This window comes from Schistocerca gregaria, chromosome 7 (assembly GCF_023897955.1).
Source record: "Schistocerca gregaria isolate iqSchGreg1 chromosome 7, iqSchGreg1.2, whole genome shotgun sequence".
Lineage (NCBI taxonomy): Eukaryota > Metazoa > Arthropoda > Insecta > Orthoptera > Acrididae > Schistocerca > Schistocerca gregaria.
This window is the reverse complement of record NC_064926.1, coordinates 192,283,925-192,303,410: the sequence shown is the minus strand read 5'-3', so window position 1 is coordinate 192,303,410 and position 19,486 is coordinate 192,283,925. Positions and strand designations below refer to the sequence as shown.

Genomic DNA, 19,486 nt, shown 5'->3' with positions numbered 1-19,486 from the left:
TCCAAATCTTTCAACTTGATGGCAGTTTCTCTATAGATGTGTCCTTATGTTGCACTGAAAGGCAAAATTGTAAAGCTTTTGCAATACCCTCAAAGAAAATGTCTCCAGAAATGTTTGGAACAGAGGCAAATATGTAGCGATTCAAATGGATTCTACTTTAATGGGAAAAAAAGTGCACAAAAAGGTACACAACAACACATAGTTCCATAGTAATGTAAATGTTGTCTGATCTTGTGTTAACAAGAATCAGTTTTTGGATTGAAATAATAAGAAAGAAAAGGAATGCCAAGTGTATTGTTCATATAGTGTAGAATAATCATCTTATTGTTTAGTAATTTACTGATGACACAAGTTTTACCTTAGTATAACAGAATTATGTTGAAATTTGTAACCATTCTTCCTGATTTTCTACTTGAATGATGTTTATCATGCAGATAAGAAAAGTCTATCTTCACCAACTGAATGTTTATTTTGCTTGAACCAAACCTGTTTTGCTTATTCATTCTAGGCATCACCAGTGGTTTTCATTTTCCATTCTTTTCATGCAGCCATTGGTTCTTCTCTAGGCACAAGATGCACACAATACAGGTTTCCAGTTGGTGGTCGAGGATGCATCTGGGAAAAACTTGGGAATTTTTTAAAAGTCTGGGAAATTTTCATGGCTTTGGTTTTCAGTTAAATTTTTGTAATTTTAACTGGTAAGAACTGATACTCTAACAAAGAATTTTACTTTAGCCCATTACTGCAGAACAATACTGCAGTGATAAAACATAAACAAGAGAGTAACACCGAAATAAAATTTTAGTTGCAAATAAAATGCACCATTTACAACAAAACACAGTGTACTCACAAGTGTCTGCTGACAGCAGATTGTGTCAAAGGCTTTAGGATGAAGACAGTGCAATGCTTCAAAACAATAAACTGCATTTGATGAGTGTGTCATCACAATTGTTTGCATATCTAACAGGTCACAGAAAAATATTGTGAATGCTGGTTTGAGAAGTGTTAGTTTCAAAGTAATTTTTTTATTTATTTATTTGTTTATTTATTTATTTTTTCCAAGATGAATTTCTTATGTCACGGATCTTTAGACACTCGTTCAAAATTTAACACTTTGGGGACCACCCACTTACCCAGAAGAGCAGCCATTTATGCCTTTATTAAAAATTTTACTGGCACATTTACGTTTCATATATCTTAAAAGGTACCACATGCTAAAAAGACCAAGCTTCAAGATTAGTTTTTCATATTTGTTCTTTTTCCTTCATTGATTACAAACTATGCAATACTTGACAGAACATTTATTCAGCAGGGCAACTGATTAAATGTTCAGTGCACAGCAGTAAAATTTATAATTGTGCTTGTCAGAATTATTTAGCAGCTGCAACTGAAACTGTGCTCCTAGGATCCTGCCAAGACACACCCTCAGAAAAATCAGCAAAAATTTTTTGTTGACTAATATTATATGTAAAAGCTTAGCTCTTCTTGTAGCTATACTGTATATACAGAGGGGTCCAAAAAATGTATCCACTGTTTAAAAGTCCATAACTAGCAAACTAATTGACAGAGTTGTCTCATTTTTGGCGAAAGTGTAGCTTAAAGTCCAACTTAAAGATATCATTGTAAGTGTTCGAAATGGTCACCATTAACATCCACACACAAACTATACCGCCAAACTGCAGCACGAACTACTGACTGCAACATGTTCAACTGGATATTTGCACATGAATGTAAGACGGATTCTCAAAGTTCATCCAATGTGCATGGCTTTTGTTGATAAATGACATCCTTTATTGTTCCCCACAGGTAAAAGTCCTGAGAAGTTAGGTCTGGGGAATGTGGTGGATACTCCACAGCACCTCTATGGCCTATCCATCTTCCTAGTAGATTTTAGTCGAGATACAGCCTAACACAATTTTGGTAGTGGACTGGGGCACCATCTTGTTGAAAGTAAACTCTCTGTCTCCATACAAGTCTCGGATGGCAGGTAAAATGGATGTCTGAAGTTTGTGAAGGTACAGTTCACTGGTAACAGTGCTGTCAAAAAAGAATGGCTCAATCAAATCCAGGTAGACAACACACACCACACGTTTACTCCTGGAAAATTTGCGGCTTTGTCTACATGGACGTTTGGATTTTCGGTGGCCCAGTAGAGCAATTGTGGCGATTTACTGTGCCATTGAGTTTGAGCTGTGCCTCATCAGACCACACAATCATCTCTGCAAACTCTTCATCGTTGCTCTCCATGTTAGTAAACCACTCGCAGTACTCCATTCTATGATCTGGATCGTCCTCATTCATTGCGTGTAGCAACTGTTTGATACTCATTTCGCCATTGCCGTTGAACCTCATTAATGTTTTCATACTTAAAATACTACTTCAAAACTGACTTCCTTTCATCGAATGTAACCTTTGTGCCAGCCATGTTTACTCAAGTAACTAGGTGCAACTAGGAACAAAACACTGACTATCTGGTGAATGTCCTCTGACAACAAAAAAAAACAAAACAAAAAAAACAATAGAACGCTTGTGTGGCGATTGCCGGAACTACAAACTATTACACTACCAAAGATGAGACAACTCCTTCAAATAGTTTGCCAGTCATGGACTTTTAAACAGTGGATATATTTTTTGGACCCCTCTGTATAACTAATTTAAACCATTAACTTTTCATATTTGAGAGTTCATGCTGTTTAACGGCGATGTCACTACTGACTGACATCATCACATGTCCTTTGCTCTGAATATCTGCTCACAAAATGGCATCCAGCCATCGTGTCACCACATGTTCTTACAGGTAAATAGGCAGGAGGACACCTTGTGACATGAACTGCCACGAGTCTGTTGAATTTTAATGAAAATGCACTGAAGATGGCTAATCATAGCCAAAATTTAGATCTGCAAGCATAATAAGAACTAATGGGATTGCAACTAACTGCTGCATGCATCTCCTTCCATACAATCCATGGTAACTGTACACAACAGTTCCCGATGGAATCAAAATTGGTGAAGACTTTCTTCTCAACTACTGCTTTTCTTTTACGCCCTTTGGCTCTTAGCTGCATCTGGTTTCTGTTCGAGTAGTATAAAACAATTTGCTTTTTGTATTGTATCCATGATACCTTCAAAACTTTCAACAGAATATTCCAGTCTACATTGTCAAAAACATTCTCTGTGCTATTATGGTTTGTTTGTTTATTTTCCATTTCTCTTCTGAGTTAAGTGTAAGGCTCAGTACTACTTTGCATGTTCCTTTATTCCTCCAGACCTACACATGTCAGATGGAATAGCTTTGTCATGACTGTATCTCCCAAGGACTGAAGCAACATCTGTACTACTTGCCTTGTTTATACTTTGGTCTTAAAAGTGCTCTGTCAAATTCTTCTCACAGATCATATCTCCCATCTAATCTTTCTCTATTTCCTCTTCCTTTTTTACAATAGCATGTTCTAGTGCATTTCTCTTGCACAGCACTTCTATATATTCCTTCCACCTTTAACGCTTTTCTTCTTTGCTTACCACTGTCTTGCTATGTGACCTCATAATATTTATATAGGTGCTTCTCTTTTCTCCAAAGGTCTCTCTTATTTTTTGTAGTAGAATCTATCTTTCATTTGGTCATCCATGTTTCTACAGTTCCGCATTTCTCTACTAGCTATTCCTGCTTTGTTGCTGCGCAAGTTTGATATCAGTGCTTTGGAAGCTACTGTGCTGTATTTGGCAGAATTCATATTTATATTTTCATAATACCAAGATATGGAGCAGACATGTTGCTGTGCATCAAAGATCTTTCCAAAATTTGTTGTTTTGTCCCCTAAAGTACTGAAGTTCTATGCCGGTGTATAAAACTTTTACCATGTGGAGTATTGAAAGTTTTACAACTCTGAAGGAAAGTATTTTATCACTTAACATGGAAAAAATGTACTTTCACCTGAGGCTTAGTGTATTTTTTTTTTCAGGGAAGATGTGCATCTTTTAACCAGGAAAGATGAGATAATTTTTTTTTTGTCCAGGTATATACTCCATAGCATGTAAAATTCATAAACTTCACTACACACAGCCTTTCCTGTTTTACACGTGACAGGTTGTGTTCTGGAATGTATGAATGTGACATACTGTCAGTTGGAAACCTGTACTGTACATTTACTGCCTAGAGGAGAACCAATAGATATATGAAAAGAATAAAAAATTGAAAACCACAGATTATGCCCAGTATGAATGGGCAAGACATGTTTGGTTAGAGACAAAATATGCAGTCACTTGCAAGAGACAGAATTTTTCTAATCGGCATGATAAACGCAACAGATTTCTTAGATTATTTCAGAATGCAAGAGTAATTCACTGACAGACATTTTACAACAAAGCAGTTGATTTTGGATGACTTCGTTATATTGTACTCTTCTTGTAGCAAACCAGTCTATGGTTCGTCTTGCCATCTTGCAGCAGCTTTGTTAGTTCTACCAGGAGTTCAGAGTAACATCAGTACAATGCTGTTCGTAACTGATAATATTTAAGGATTATGTGTGCCAGCTATATGAATTTAATTACGGTACATCATAATTGCTTCTGTTCCCACACGAATTATCCATTTTGACCAATGCCATAATAAAGCAGTTATACGTCATAGAATTGCTTAACACCTCATTTTGAAGTGTTTAAACTAGAACTCCTAACATTTTTCCTCCACAAATTAAGATTTGAAAACAGTGATATGCATATTATTAAGGATAGTGTCAGACTCATTTTTTTCTTGTGCATTAATTTTAATGAATTTCAGACAAAACTAAAAACTGACAGTTGGATCGTTCAGTGAGTGAGTATCAGGTAGTGAAGGCAGTGACAGAATTGAGAAAGTTATGGCTTTCAGGTTGTGTGCCTAGGCTGCAGCCAAACTGGACTTGACGTAATATCTAATGACGATGACTCTGGTTGTTAGCACAAGCAAAGGAAGGCAGGCAGACCAGCCAGTCAGTCAGTCAGTCAGTTTGAGGTGCATAACAACATATTTTATCTCCATTACTTTCTTCAAGTATTCACACTGGGCCTGTAGTCCAGTCATTTGAATTGTATGTTAAAAACTTGCTTTTGAGTAGTATCCTCTGTTCCCGTCCTAAAAATCACTACTCTCTCTCTCTCTCTCTCTCTCTCTCTCTCTCTCTCTCTCTCTAAGCATTTTAGATTGATGCTTAGTTCTCAAACACGTAATGTTCAAACGCCTTGTTTCTTGGGGTAGTAATGTTTTGTGCCTCCTGTATAGATATCTGGATCATTCATTGTGCATTTTAACTGACTTGGAAACCAACAAAATTTGTGGCCTCTCTCCCAAAACTACATTAACACTCACCTGGGACGTCATTACTTGATAAGAAGTCTTCTTTACCGCCCCCCAGAGCACCCATTTGCACACACACAATAGACTTCTGAACCATGCTGTCTTACTGTCTTAGAAATTCAAAGCCTGCACCATGACGAAAATCTCATACTTCATGTCATGCTTGTATAACAGGAAATATTTCCTAACAATTGGTTTGCTTTGCTACTTCAATTGAATGTGTTCTTTGTGCTTCTTCTAAGTCTTTGGCTGTCCTAGTAGACTGCTCTGTGCTACATGAAACAGTTTTCAGTGTACATCTGCATTTTAGTGTCTTATATTTTCATTCTCTCCACAAACCATTATTGGCTTGTATACCCCAATAATACAGATAAAAGTACTGTTGATGCAATGACATCAGAAGTGCTTCTATGGAGAGGCCAGAGTAATATTGGGTTCCTGAAGAGAGGCAGTAGTCTCTTCAGTAATTGTTGGGGCAACAGTTTGAATGATTGAGTGACTTCGCCTTCACACAGTAGTCAACAAGCCCTTGCTACTTTTGTGCTGCAAATGATTGAAACAATGGTGATGCAAATGATTGAAACAAGGGTGAACTATAACCGTTATACGATGGTAGGCTGAAACGTAATGCACATATGCATGTAGAACATCAACAAAAACAAGTAGGGAGATTGGGAAAAAAGTACATTAAAGTACAAATCAAACAATGGAAAATCCAGGATGGAATGTAACAATACAATTATGAGAAGAAATGTTGCTACTCACCATATAGCAGAGATGCTGAGTCACAGACACGCACAACAAAAACACAGACACAGTTATAGCTTTCAGCCATTACAACAACAACAACAAAAACAACACCACCACACACACACACACACACACACACACACACACACACACACACACACACACACGCGTCTATTGTTGAAAAGGGCCTTAACGGCCAAAAGCTATAATTGTGAGTCTTTTTGTTGTGCCTATCTGCAACTCGGCATCTGCAACTTTCCTTCTCATAATATCGGTACACAGAAATACAATTCTAAGCTTTAAAATCATATATTTATTTTTCAACACATTCACCGTTAAGACTAACACTCTTCTCCCAACATGTAACAAGTTTTTTCATTCCCTCACTGAAAAATTCTTCTGACTTTTCTTGAATCCAGGGCTCTACTGCTGCCTTCACCTCGTCGTTCGAAATGTAACAATTACCCTTGAAGTCTCTCTTGTATAGAGGAAAAAAATAAAAATCACAAGGTGCAAGATTGGGGAAGTTAGGAGGGTTTGGTATCTGTTCAAGCTTCAGATTTGTGCTTGAGGTTTGCAGACAAGCATTGTCATGTTGCAAGACAGTTGTTCAAGAATGAAGCCAACATGTTTCTTGCATATTCCAGTATGGTTTGCGATGCACAACTGAGTGATTATGGTTTGCGATGCACAACTGAGTGATTCGCCAGTCATTTTGAATCAAATTGTTGATGAGTTTTCAGTGTTTATCATCTGTGACAGTGATTGGATGTCTTCTGTACAATTCAACAACAGTTATAGCTTTTCCAGGCCTGCAACCCCAAAATTATGTTACCCATCGATTTACTATAAAATAGCCTTTAAATGATGACGAGTCTTACTAAGAGCCATGTTTTCAGCATTTAAAAATTCGATTACAGCCCGCTGCTTAACTTGTGTTGACATAGCTGTAAAACACATCTCCATACACTTCTGTTACTCAAAATGCCCTGAATGAATGTGACACATTCAAACTGCACATGCATATGGGCCACATGGCATGTTTCTCAGTCATTTTGTTCACTTTCTACAAATATCTATGTGTTACTTTTGAGCCTACCCTTGTATTTGCAGAGAACATGCAAGTCTATTTTTTGACATATGATGAAAGCATTCTCTTGAGTAAAATATTGCAGAGACAAAATAGTTCCCCATTTGGATCTCTGGGCAGGGAGTACATGGGAGGATACTGTCATTATGCAGGATGGAGTGTGGAATGTTAGATCCCTTAATTAGGTAGGTAGGTAGTTTAGAGGATTTAAAAACAGTAATGGATAGGTTGAAGTTAGATATAGTGAGAGTTAGTGAAGTGTGGTACTTGGAGGAAGTGAACTTTTAGTCAAGTGAGTACATGCTTATAAATACAAAGTAAAAAAGGCTAATGCAGGAGTTGGTCTGACACTGAATAGAAAAATGGGAATGTAGATAAGCTACTATGAACAGCATAAAGACCATGGTATTCTAGCATAGAGATGTGTAACAAGCACCCACCACAGAGCAAAATTCTACACGCCTAGTTGTCCAGGTGAAGATATTGAAATAACGAATATTTCTTTCGTCTCATTATACAGACATTTAAGGGGGACAAAAATTTAATGATTATAGGATGCAGGAATTCAGTTCTAGGAAAGAGAAGAGAAGGAAAAATATGAGATCGTGGACTAGGGGGAAATGATGAAAAGTGAAACCACATGGTAGAATTATGCACAGAGCACAATTTAGCCATTGCTAACACTGGGTTTGAGAATAACTAAAGAATGTTGTATATGGGAGAGACTGGAGTCACTGGAAGGTTTCAGATAGTTTACATAATGGTTAAGGCAGATTTTTTGAAACTAGATTTTAAACTGTAAAATATTTACAGGGAGAAACAAAGACTCTGACCACAATTTACTGGTTATGAATTGCATATTAAATCTGAAAAAATTGCAGAAAGTTCTGGAACTAAGGAGATGGGACCAATTAAGTGAAAAGAAACAGAAGTTATCTAGAATGTCAAAGCATTCGGCAACAATTAACTGAGACAAGGGTAAGGAATAGAATAGAAGATGGATGAGCAGTTTGAAGATGAAACAGAGAATGCAGCAGGGGATCTAATAGGCAAGATGCAGTAGAAATCCTTGCATAGCATGTGAAATATTGAATTTTGGTAAATGACAAAAAAGAAAATATAAAAATGTGGCAGATGAATGAAGCAAAAGCTAGTGTAGACATCTAAAAAAGTATACTGACAGAAATTGCAAAGTGACAAAGCTAGTAGAGAAATGCAAAACTATAGAAACATGGATGACCAAATGAAAAATAGGTTCTACTGCAGGAAAATAAGAAAGGCCTTTGGAGAAAAGAGAAGCATCTATATAAATATTAAGTGCTCAAATGGCAAGACAGTGGTACGTGAAGAAGGGAAACGTAAAAATTGGAAGGAATATATAGAAGGGCTGACCAAGGGAAATGCACTAGAAGATGCTAATATAGAAAGAGAAGAGGAAATGATGATCTGTGAGAAGAATTTGACAGAGCGACTTTTAAGACCAAAGTCGAAACAAGACACATAGTATGGATGAAATCCCCCGGTTGCTGCAGTCCTTGGGAGATACAGCCATGGCAAAACTTTTCCATCTGGTATGTTTAGGTCCTGGAGAAATGAAGGAACATGCAGTACTGATCCTAAGACTTAACTTTGGAGTGAAATGGAAAGTACACAAACAAACAATAATAGCATAGAGAGTGTTTTGACAGTGTAGGCTGGAATACTCTCTGTGAAATTTTGGCGGTTTTGTAGATAAAATACAAAGAGCAAAATGTTATATACTACATGCAGTTAAGAGTCAAAGAGCTTAAAAGGGAAGCAGTAATTGAGAAGAAGGGAGTGAGGATTGTTGCCTTTCCCTGATGTTATTCAATTTTAACCAATTTTGATTCCATCAGGAACTGTTGTGCACAGCGACCATAGATGGTACGGAAGGAGAGGCACACAGCAGTTAGTTGCAATCCCATTAATTTTTATTATGCTTGCAAATCAAGATTTTGGCTGTACATAGCCATCTTCAGTGCATTTTCATTACAATTCAACAGGGTCTTGGCAGTTCATGTCACCGTGTGGTCTTACAGGTGTATATGCAGGATGACACCCGTAAGAACATACGGTGACATGAAGTAGTGTGTGCCTCTCCTTCCATTGTTCAATCTGTACCAATAATAATAGTAACAACAACAACAACAATGGCAGCCTGGGAAAAAAATAGGCCTCTGGTATGTTCTGCCAGTCGTAAAAGGCGACGAAAAGAACAAACCACTAATAGGGCTAACCCCTTCTTTAGTGTGATTAGTTGGTTCAGGACAGAACTAATGAAGCCTCGGACAAGCGCTGTCATGGTCGGGGACGACGCTTGAGCCCTATGCCCGTCCACAATGGTAACAACACTGCTAGCCACATGGAAAATGATTTAAATCCAAATAGATATGTTTTTGCAGGATATGCTTCCTCCGACCACTCTAGAAGGAAAACAAACACAGAGGATGATATGGTCTGATTGAAGTTAACCGACACCTCATGTTCTGTTATTACCAAGCAACAGACCTAGGAACCAACACAACTGGATACAGATCACAAGTATACACAACATTTATTACCAGATACCCAGAATTAAAATTTTTAACAGAACAACTACTAGCTGATCAGATCCGTGTAATAATAAAAAATAACAGGATACCCCAGTCAGAATTAGAAAACATCAAACAACAAGTACAACAAATACTAGAACAAAAAATGTGCAATCAGAAGAAGAAGAAGAAAATACAGTAATGGTCTCAAACATCCCAGAGCAAACAAACAAAGAACACCACACATCAATTAAACAATCAGATGAAAACGAAATCTTAAGACTACCACCAGAACAAGTACAAATAGAACACGAAGTGACACACATGTTAGATATGGAAGAAAAATTTCAGCTGACATATATAGAATACAAAGACACAAATACAGACATTAGACCATTCTTGCATAGACCGCCAAATAACCCACAAGTCGAAACAACAAGAACAACTATCAACTCGATCATACACAACAAAATAAATGAAAATACAACTATGGAAGAGATACAACTACTGGTTTATATAGGAGCACTCACTACACTAAATATACACACTAGGCAGAGATCAGAACCAACCTACACACAAAAGAAACCCACAAAACCAGCATGGCAACACAGGCTACAGATCAGAATAGAAAAACTGAGAAAAGACATCGGACAGCTAACACAATTTATAAGAAATGAAATATCAGGGAAAAACCAAAATGGTTAGGTAAAATCTCACAACAAGAAGTGATAGAGCAATTAGATGAAAAGAAGCAGAAATTACAAGCATTGGCCAAACGACTTAGAAGATACAAAAAAAGTGAAAATAGTAGGAAACAAAATCACACATTCAACACAAACCAAACGAAATTTTACCAGACAATAGATAAAACACACATTAAAATAGACAATCCACCAAACATAACAGACATGGAACACTTCTGGAGCAACATATGGTCAAACCCGGCACAGCATAACAGGCATGCACGATGGATACAAGCAGAAAGAGACACATACAAGATGATACCACAAATGCCTGAAGTGATAATTTTGCAACATGAAGTCACCCAAAAAATTAATTCTACTCACAATTGGCAAGCCTCTGGAAAAGATAAAATAGCAAATTTCTTTCTAAAAAAGTTCACCTCAACACATTCACATCTAACTAAATTATTTAACAATGATGCAAATAAAATAGAAAGAAACTTCCACATGGGAAAAATATATTTAACAGTTACATTGCAGACCCATACACATTCCCTGATACACTTACACATGGAATAACTTATCTGAAAGCTAAAGGTCAAGAAGACACAGCAAACCCAGCTAAATATCGCCCCATGACATGCCTACCAACAATATACAAAATATTAACTTCAGTCATTACACAGAAATTAATGACACATACAACACAGAACAAAATTATAAATGAAGAACAAAAAGGCTGTTGCAAAGGAGCACGAGGATCTAAAGAGCAACTGATAATAGATGCAGAGGTGACATATCTAGCTAAAACTAAACAAAGGTCGCTACACTACGCATACATTGATTACCAAAAACCTTTTTATAATGTACTGCACTCATGGTTACTAAAAATATTGGAAATATACAAAGTAGATCCTAAATTGATATAGTTCCTAAACATAGTAATGAAAAATTGGAAAACCACACTTAATATCCAAACAAATTCAAATAATATCACATCACAACCAATACAGATTAAGCGTGGAATATACTAAGGAGACTCATTAAGTCCTTTCTGGTTCTGCCTTGCTCTGAATCCACTATCCAACATGCTAAATAATACAAATTATGGATACAATATTACTGGAACATACCCACACAAAATCACACATTTGCTATACATGGATGATCTAAAACTACTGGCAGCAACAACTCAACCAATTACAAAAGATAACAGAAGTATTCAGCAATGATATAAATATGGCTTTTGGAATAGACAAACGTAAGAAAAATAGCATGGTCAAGGGAAAACACACTAAACAAGAAGATTACTTATTGGATAACCACAGCGACTGCATAGAAGCGATGGAAAAAACAGATGCCTATAAATATCTAGGATACAGACAAAAATAGGAATAGATAATACAAATATTAAATAAAAACTAAAAGAAAAATATAGACAAAGCCTAACAAAAATACTGAAAACAGAATTGGTAGCAAGAAACAAGACAAAAGCTATAAATACTTATGCTATACCAATATTGACCTACTCATTTGGAGTAGTGAAATGGAGTAACACAGACCTAGAAGCACTCAATACACTTGCACGATCACAATGCCACAAATATAGAATACATCACATACATTCAGCAACAGAAAGATTCACATTAAGCAGAAAGGAAGGAGGAAGGGGATTTATCGACATAAAAAACCTACATTATAGACAGGTAGACAATTAAAGAAAATTCTTTCTGGAACGAGCAGAAACTAGCAAAATACACAAAGCAATCACTCATATAAATACATCGGCTACACCACTGCAATTTCCTAACCACTTCTACAACCCTTTAGATCACATAACATCAATACATACGAAGAAAGTAAATTGGAAAAAGAAAACACTACATGGCAAGCACCCGTATCATCTAACACAGCCACACATCGATCAAGGCGCATCCAACACATGGCTAAGAAAAGGCAATATATACAGTGCGACGGAAGGCTTCGTGATTGCAATACAGGATCAAACAATAAACACCAGATATTACAGCAAGCATATTATTAAAGATCCCAATACCACAACAGATAAATGCAGACTTTGCAAACAACAAATAGAAACAGTAGATCACATCACAAGCGGATGTACAATACTAGGAAATACAGAATACGCCAGAAGACATGACAATGTAGCAAAAATAATACAACAACAGCTTGCCTTACACCATAAACTTATAAAACAACACATTCCCACACACAAGTATGTACCACAAAATGTACTGGAGAATGATGAATACAAATTACACTGGAACAGAACCATTATAACACATAAAACAACACTACATAACAAACCTGTCATCATACTCACCAATAAAAAGAAGAAATTAACACAAATAATCGAAATATCCATATCCAATACAACAAATATACAGAAGAAAACAGGAGAAAAAAATTGAAAAATACATCCAACTGGCTGAAGAAGTCAAGGACATGTGGCATCAGTATAAAGTTGACATTATACCAATTATACTATCAACTACAGGAGTCATACCACACAATATCCACCAGTACATCAACGCAATGCAGCTACATCCAAACTTATATATACAACTACAGAAATCTGTAATTATTGATAAACGTTCAATTACCCGAAAGTTTCTAAATGCAATGTAACATATACCGTACAGTTAAAAGGAAGTCACGCTTGATCAAGGTCCGCGTCACTTTCCATTTTTGACCAGACATAACATATGAGAAAAGAAAGAATAATAATAATAATAATTTATGTAAATCAAGGAGAGATTTGCAAAGGTAATTAGATGTCAGGCAGAAGAAATAAAAACATCGAGGTTTGATGATAACATTTTGTTTCCTTCAGAGACTGCAAGGGGTTTGCAAGAGCACCTGGATGAAATGGACACTGTTTTGATAAGAGGTTATAAGATAAACATCAACAAAAGTAAAGCAAGAGTAATGGGTTTTAACTAGATAAAATTGGGATAGATTAGAAAATTATACACTAAAAGTAGTTACTGAATAGCAAGAAAAGTGTTTCTGAAAAAGAAAATTTACTATCATAGAGCATAAATTTAAATCTTAGGAAGCCTTTCCTGAAGGTATTTGTCAGAGTGTTGCCTTGCACAGAAGTGAAATGTGGATGTTAAATATTTCAGAAAAGGAGAGAATCTAAGCTTACCTGATGTGGTGCTACAGAAGAAGATGGCTGAATTGAATAACTAATGAGGAGATACAGTATCAAATTTGGGAGAGAATAAATGTATCACACAACTTGTTGGAAAGAATGAAAGTGTAGCTAGAATACATCTTTATGCATCAAGGAATCATCATTTTGGCATAGTGGAAGCTGTGTGGTGGAGGGGGCATTAAAAAGTGTAGGACGAGGCCAAAGCATAACTACAATAAGTAGGTTGAAATGGATGTAAGTTGCGATATTGCAGTAGTTATGCAGACCCAAAGAAGCTTGCTCAGCAGAAAGTAGTATGAAGAGCTGCATCAAACCAGTCTTCAGACTGAAGACTACAACAATGTATTTTCATTAGTATAACATAACAAATTATAAATAAGAGACAAAGATGAATGAGACTGGATGGTAATGACCAGTACAACTCTGGAATCCATGTCTTTCCAGTCAAATACAACAAGGAAAAGTAGTTAGTTCTCTTTTTTAACACCATTATAGAATTTGAATAATGAGTGATTTAAATTTTTGAGTACCAGTGGTTTCTGCCTGAAACCATTATATTTTTTAAGTACAGTGCTGTTCATGGGATACCACAGATGCTATTGCAGGACAGAAACATTTAGTGGAACACTGAGAAACTTATACAAATGTAGTGGATTGTACCACCCACATACAGCGTTCAGAGCAACAGTCGTCACGGAAATTGTGCTACATATTAAGGAGTGAATTATCAGTGAAAGTAAGTATATCTAAAGTTACTGTAGTGTAAATCTGAGTTTATACTACTGCTGTTATGATAGGTTTTGAAATGAAGCAGTTGGAGCTGTATATACTTTTGATAAGAATTTACTTAAGTTTAGACCCATTTTGCTTTTTATATGAGACTATAATTTGTTTTAGGCATTATGAGTTCACTAAAGTTTCGAGATGTGGGATTGTCTCTGGGAAAAATTCAAAATTTCTTTCAAATCTGTCTTGTAAAATGATGCGTGGCTGAAAACTGTATGTCTCAGTGATTCCAAAGTGTAACCACAACTTTAAAACAATTGATTGTTTACTTTTTGCAGATTTCTTCTTGTATTTGTCAATTGAAAATTTTTAAAATGATTTTTTTGTATTGTTGTGACTGGAGGGTTAAGATGCACCAAAAAATATGCAATTTTTTCTGTTCCACTTGTCTGATTATTATCTTTATCAGAAAATTTTCTTTAAGTTTGATGCTGCACATTTCCATACCACAAATTTCCTTGTATTCTTTCTGGTAAATAGAAAATAGCAACATGAGACTGCACCTTGAGAGATCTACAAAACGTTTGTTGGACTTCATCAAATCATCCTAGGATTGATTATGTGATACCTGTTCAAAAAATTAAAGGCATTAATTTTCTGCATTCACAGTTCTCATGTATTACTCATTTGCTGAATTAGTGAATGTTGTTTTCACAATCCTCACATACTGTTAAGCATGTTACTGGAACATTTTTCCAGATGATATGAGGATGTCTTAACATTGCCAATTATAGGTATGCCTCAAAATTATGCCAAGACAACAGTTCATGGTGTAAGACTACTAATTATGTTATGAGCATGCAGCAATATTGTTAGGGGATTGGTTTTCCATAGCGCTTGTTCACAATTTAGGACAAAAAGTGTTAAGAAAATGAAACACACAGTGCCAGATCTATTTTTGCAACAGATACCACAATAGCACAGAGAACACTTTAACAATCAGTTGAAAAGTTCAAAGAGATCAAATATCTCCAGTCTGGTTTAGCAATAGTGATGAGACAGGCAAAAACAATAAGAATGAAAACGTAAATATACAGATAAAATTGGCCGAAGGCTGTTCACAGTATGACTCACCTAACGTGTGGCAGGTTTGTGTAGGAGCATGATACTGCTGCAGACCCTTGTGACAGCCACATTTTCCATCAGGAAGCAGGATATGGCCCTCCATACAAGGACCTTTGGTGAACAACTGATGGCAAGACCATGTCTGTCTGTGATAACCAAGGGTTTGAGGTTTACAGCCACACTTTGCCAGAGCTGGATTCTCAGCATCTTGCTGGAGTAGTTCACCCCAGGCACAAGGTCCCCTGGCTGGAGGTTGCTGCAGCTTGTAGCACTGCCCAGAAGGGGGCCACACTGCTTGCCCTAGAGGGCACGTTGCAACAGTGATACACTCTCCGATGTCCCTGGAATATGTTACACATTGTAAGTAAAGTTACGCAGCACTGGATGAGAACAGGAACCTCAAAACTTATTCCTAATACAAATATTTTCTTGCTATTCTACTTAGTAATCACCTACATAAACAGTAATTATTGTGTCATATTCAGATCAAAGTTATATCATCTTGTCCTGTTTATGTCGGCTGTCTACAACAAGGATGACTTCCCAAATGCAAAATGAAACAAGGGATAAGTTAGTTGGACACAGAAGTTATTAAAAACTCATTGTGCATATTATTTGAGCTAACATTAATTACAAATAATGACCATAATCTATCAATAGTCATAAAAACAGTGAAGTAGAGCAGGATTTTTTTTTTACTTAAAAGAAAAATGTAAGAGATGGAAAAAAGGTGCTCATATTGTAGTTATACTCTTAAACTACTTTTTTTAATTTGTCTGTCTCATGCTGGTACTGTGCAAAATGGTTGTGCGAATACAGAGCATTTTTTTTACGAACAAATTCTAACTTGTTTGTGGAATGATTTCAGGAAGATCAAATATGTTATCATGTTATGTAAAAACAGAAAAGTCATTTTATTGTAGATAAAATGTAGATGCTCCGTGATAGGTGTCATAGATGTATTTATATTTTATTAAAAATTTCAGTGCCAGTTTTTTTTAATATAGCCCAAGAGGAATACAGTAGCACTGAAAAGTTGTGTCTTGCTCTTTTTCTTCTAACCATCTGTGTGTAGTCTTATTCATGTGGAAATGAGCAGAAGTTTTGTAAATGTTTGTAAATTGTATAACTGTGGTGGGACTTGGATACCAGCATGGTATTCCCCTAATGGAATGTGGGAAAAGTGCCTAAAAACCACATCCACCACTGAAAAGTTACATATGCACCAGTTATAAGCACAGGCTTATAAATTGTGTGGTGAAATTTTAATAATAATATTGCCCAAAGAAATAAAACAGTCATTGATACTGTTCACATATCCTGTGGTATTACCATATTTCTTTGTCACATGTTAGTTTAATGAACAATATGCACAATCAAAATCAAGATTCCTGTTTGATGAAAGTTATCAGAAAGGGTAGGCTAAATACAGTTGGTGGTGGCATGTTTGTTGCTGTCAGAAATAATTTATCTTGTAGCAAAATTGAAGAAGATAGTTCCTGTGTGTAGGTATGGGCAGAGGCCATTGTTGGCAGCCAGACTAAAATAATAATTGGATCTTTTTACTGACCTCCCAACTGAGATGATTCAGTTGCTGAAAACTTGAGTCTAATTTTCAATGTGTAATTGACTCGTGCAGTAATAGTTGATGGTGACTTCAATTTACCCTTGACATGTTGGTGAAAATACATCTTTAAATCCAGCGGTATGCATAAAACATCATCCGAAACTGTGCTAAATGCTTTCTGTGAAAATTATTTCGAATAATTGTTTCATAAGCCCACTCAGATAGTAAAAGGTTGTGAAAACACACTTAGTTTCTTAGTAACAAATGATTCTGAGCTAATAACGAGCATCAAAACTGATGCAGGGATTAGTGAACTCAGAGTTGTCATAGTGAGACTGAATACAATGGCTCCAAAATCCGCCAAAAATAAATGAAAAAATTTCTATTCAAAACAGCAGATAAAAATTCTCCTGATGCCTTCCTGAGAGACAGTCTCCTTTCCTTAAAAAATTAACAATGTAAGTGTAGACCAGATGTGGCTTAAATTCAAAGAAATAATATTTGCAGCAATTGTGAGATTTATACCAAGTAAACTGACAAAAGGTGGAGCTAATCCTCTCATGGCACACAATATAGGTCAAAACATTGTTTCAGAAAAACAAAAAGCATACCAAATGGAAAAAAGTGCAAACACATGAGGTTGGTAATCTTTTACAGGAGCTCGAACTTTAGCACGGACATCAATGAGATATGCTTATAATAGTTTGCACAATGAAACTTTGTCTCGAACCCTGGCAGAAAATCCAGTAAGATTCTGGGCGTATGCAAAGTATGTTAGCGACGAGACACAATCAGTGCCTTCTCTGCATGACAACAGTGGGAATAGTATTGATGGCAGTCTTGCTAAAGCAGAGATACTAAACGTGGTTTTCCAAAATCCCTTCACCAAAGAAGGTGAAGTAAGTATTCCATAATTTGAATCAAGAACAGCTGCCAACATGAGTAACTTAGAAATAGATATCCTCCTTAATAAAAGCAAGTCTTCCAGTCCAAACTGTATATCAATTAGGTCCTTTCAGAGTATGCTATTGCAATAGCTCCATACTTAACAATCATATGCAACCTGTCACTCAACAACAGATCCCTACCGAAAGACTGGAAGGTCACACCAATATTCAAGAAAGGCAATTGGAGTAATCCACTAAATTACAGGCCCATATCGTTAACGTCAATATGCAGTAGGAGTTTGGAAAATACGTTGTCTACAACCATTATGAATTACCTCGAAAAGAATGATCTGTTGATGCATAGCCAACATGGATTTGGAAAACATCATTCTTGTGAAACACAGCTAGCTCTTTGCTCACACAAAATGTTGAGTGCTGTTGACTATGGATTTCAAATTGATTCTGTATTTCTAGATTACCAGAAGGCTTCTAGGCACTATACATCAGAAGCAGCTTGCAATCAAATTGCATGCTTATGGAATGTTGTCTCAGTTGTGTGACTGGGTTCATGATTTCCTCTCAAAGAGGTCACAGTTCATAGTAAGTGACAGGAAGTCATAGAGTAAAATAGAAGTGATTTGTGGCATTCCCCAGGGTAGTGTTGTATGTGTCCTCTGTTGTTTCTTATCTTTGTAAAGAATTTAGGAGACAATCTGAGCAGCCATCTTAGATTGATTGCAGGTGGTGCTGTTGTTTATTGTCTCGTAAAGTCATCAGAAGGTCAAAATTGATTGCAAAACAATTTATAGAAGATATCTGTATGGTATGAAAAATGAGAGGTCATCCACATGAGCACTAAATGGATTGTTAAACTCCAGTTACATGATACATCAGTCAAGTCTAAAAGCTTTGAATTCAACTAAATACCTAGGAATGACAGTTACAAATAATTTAAATTGGAAACAACGCATAGAAAATGTTGCTGGGAAGGCAAACCAAAGACTGCATTGTATGAGTAGAACACCTATAAAATGCAACAGAGCTAATCAAGAAACTGCCTAAGCTAGTCTTGTCCACCCTCTTTTGGAGTACTGCTGTATGGTGTGGGATCGTTACCAGATAGGCCTAACAGAGTTCATCGGGAATGTTCAAAGAAGGGCAGCACATTTTGTACTATTGGGAAATGCGGAAGAGTGTCAAGGACAGGATACAGGATTTGGGGTGGACATCATTGAACCAAAGATTTTTCTTGTTGGGACAGGATCTTCTCATGAAATTTCAATCACCTAATTTCTCCTCTGAATGTGAAAATATTTTGTTGATGCCACACTATGTAGGGAGGAATGATCATGATCAGAATAAAATAGCGGAAATCAGAACTCACATAGAAACAGATAGGTGGCTGTTTTTTCCATGTTCTGTTTGAGAGTGGAATAACTGAATTATTGTGAAGGTGGTTCGATGAACCCTCTGCCAGACACTTCAGTGTTATTTGCAGAGTAGCGCTGTAGATGTAGATGTAGTTGTCCCAACTTGGAGTGCTTTCAGCTCTTTGAGCTAGTCCTACACAATGTTAAGTAACTATGCGAAGAC

At 36.4% G+C, this 19,486-nt stretch overlaps 2 protein-coding genes across 4 annotated transcripts in view; one reads left to right on the top strand and one right to left on the bottom strand.

The window, feature by feature from the left end:
* LOC126281309 (centrosomal protein of 135 kDa) overlaps positions 1–19,486 on the top strand; it is a 355,520-nt gene that overhangs the window by 155,897 nt on the left and 180,137 nt on the right. The window lies entirely within an intron of this gene.
* Positions 1–19,486, bottom strand: part of LOC126281310 (uncharacterized) — a 98,343-nt gene that overhangs the window by 11,235 nt on the left and 67,622 nt on the right. For both annotated transcript variants that reach the window (XM_049980151.1, XM_049980150.1), the window contains exon 4: positions 15,449–15,780. In XM_049980151.1, the coding sequence (XP_049836108.1) occupies positions 15,449–15,780 (332 nt within the window). The remainder of the gene's footprint in view (positions 1–15,448; positions 15,781–19,486) is intronic.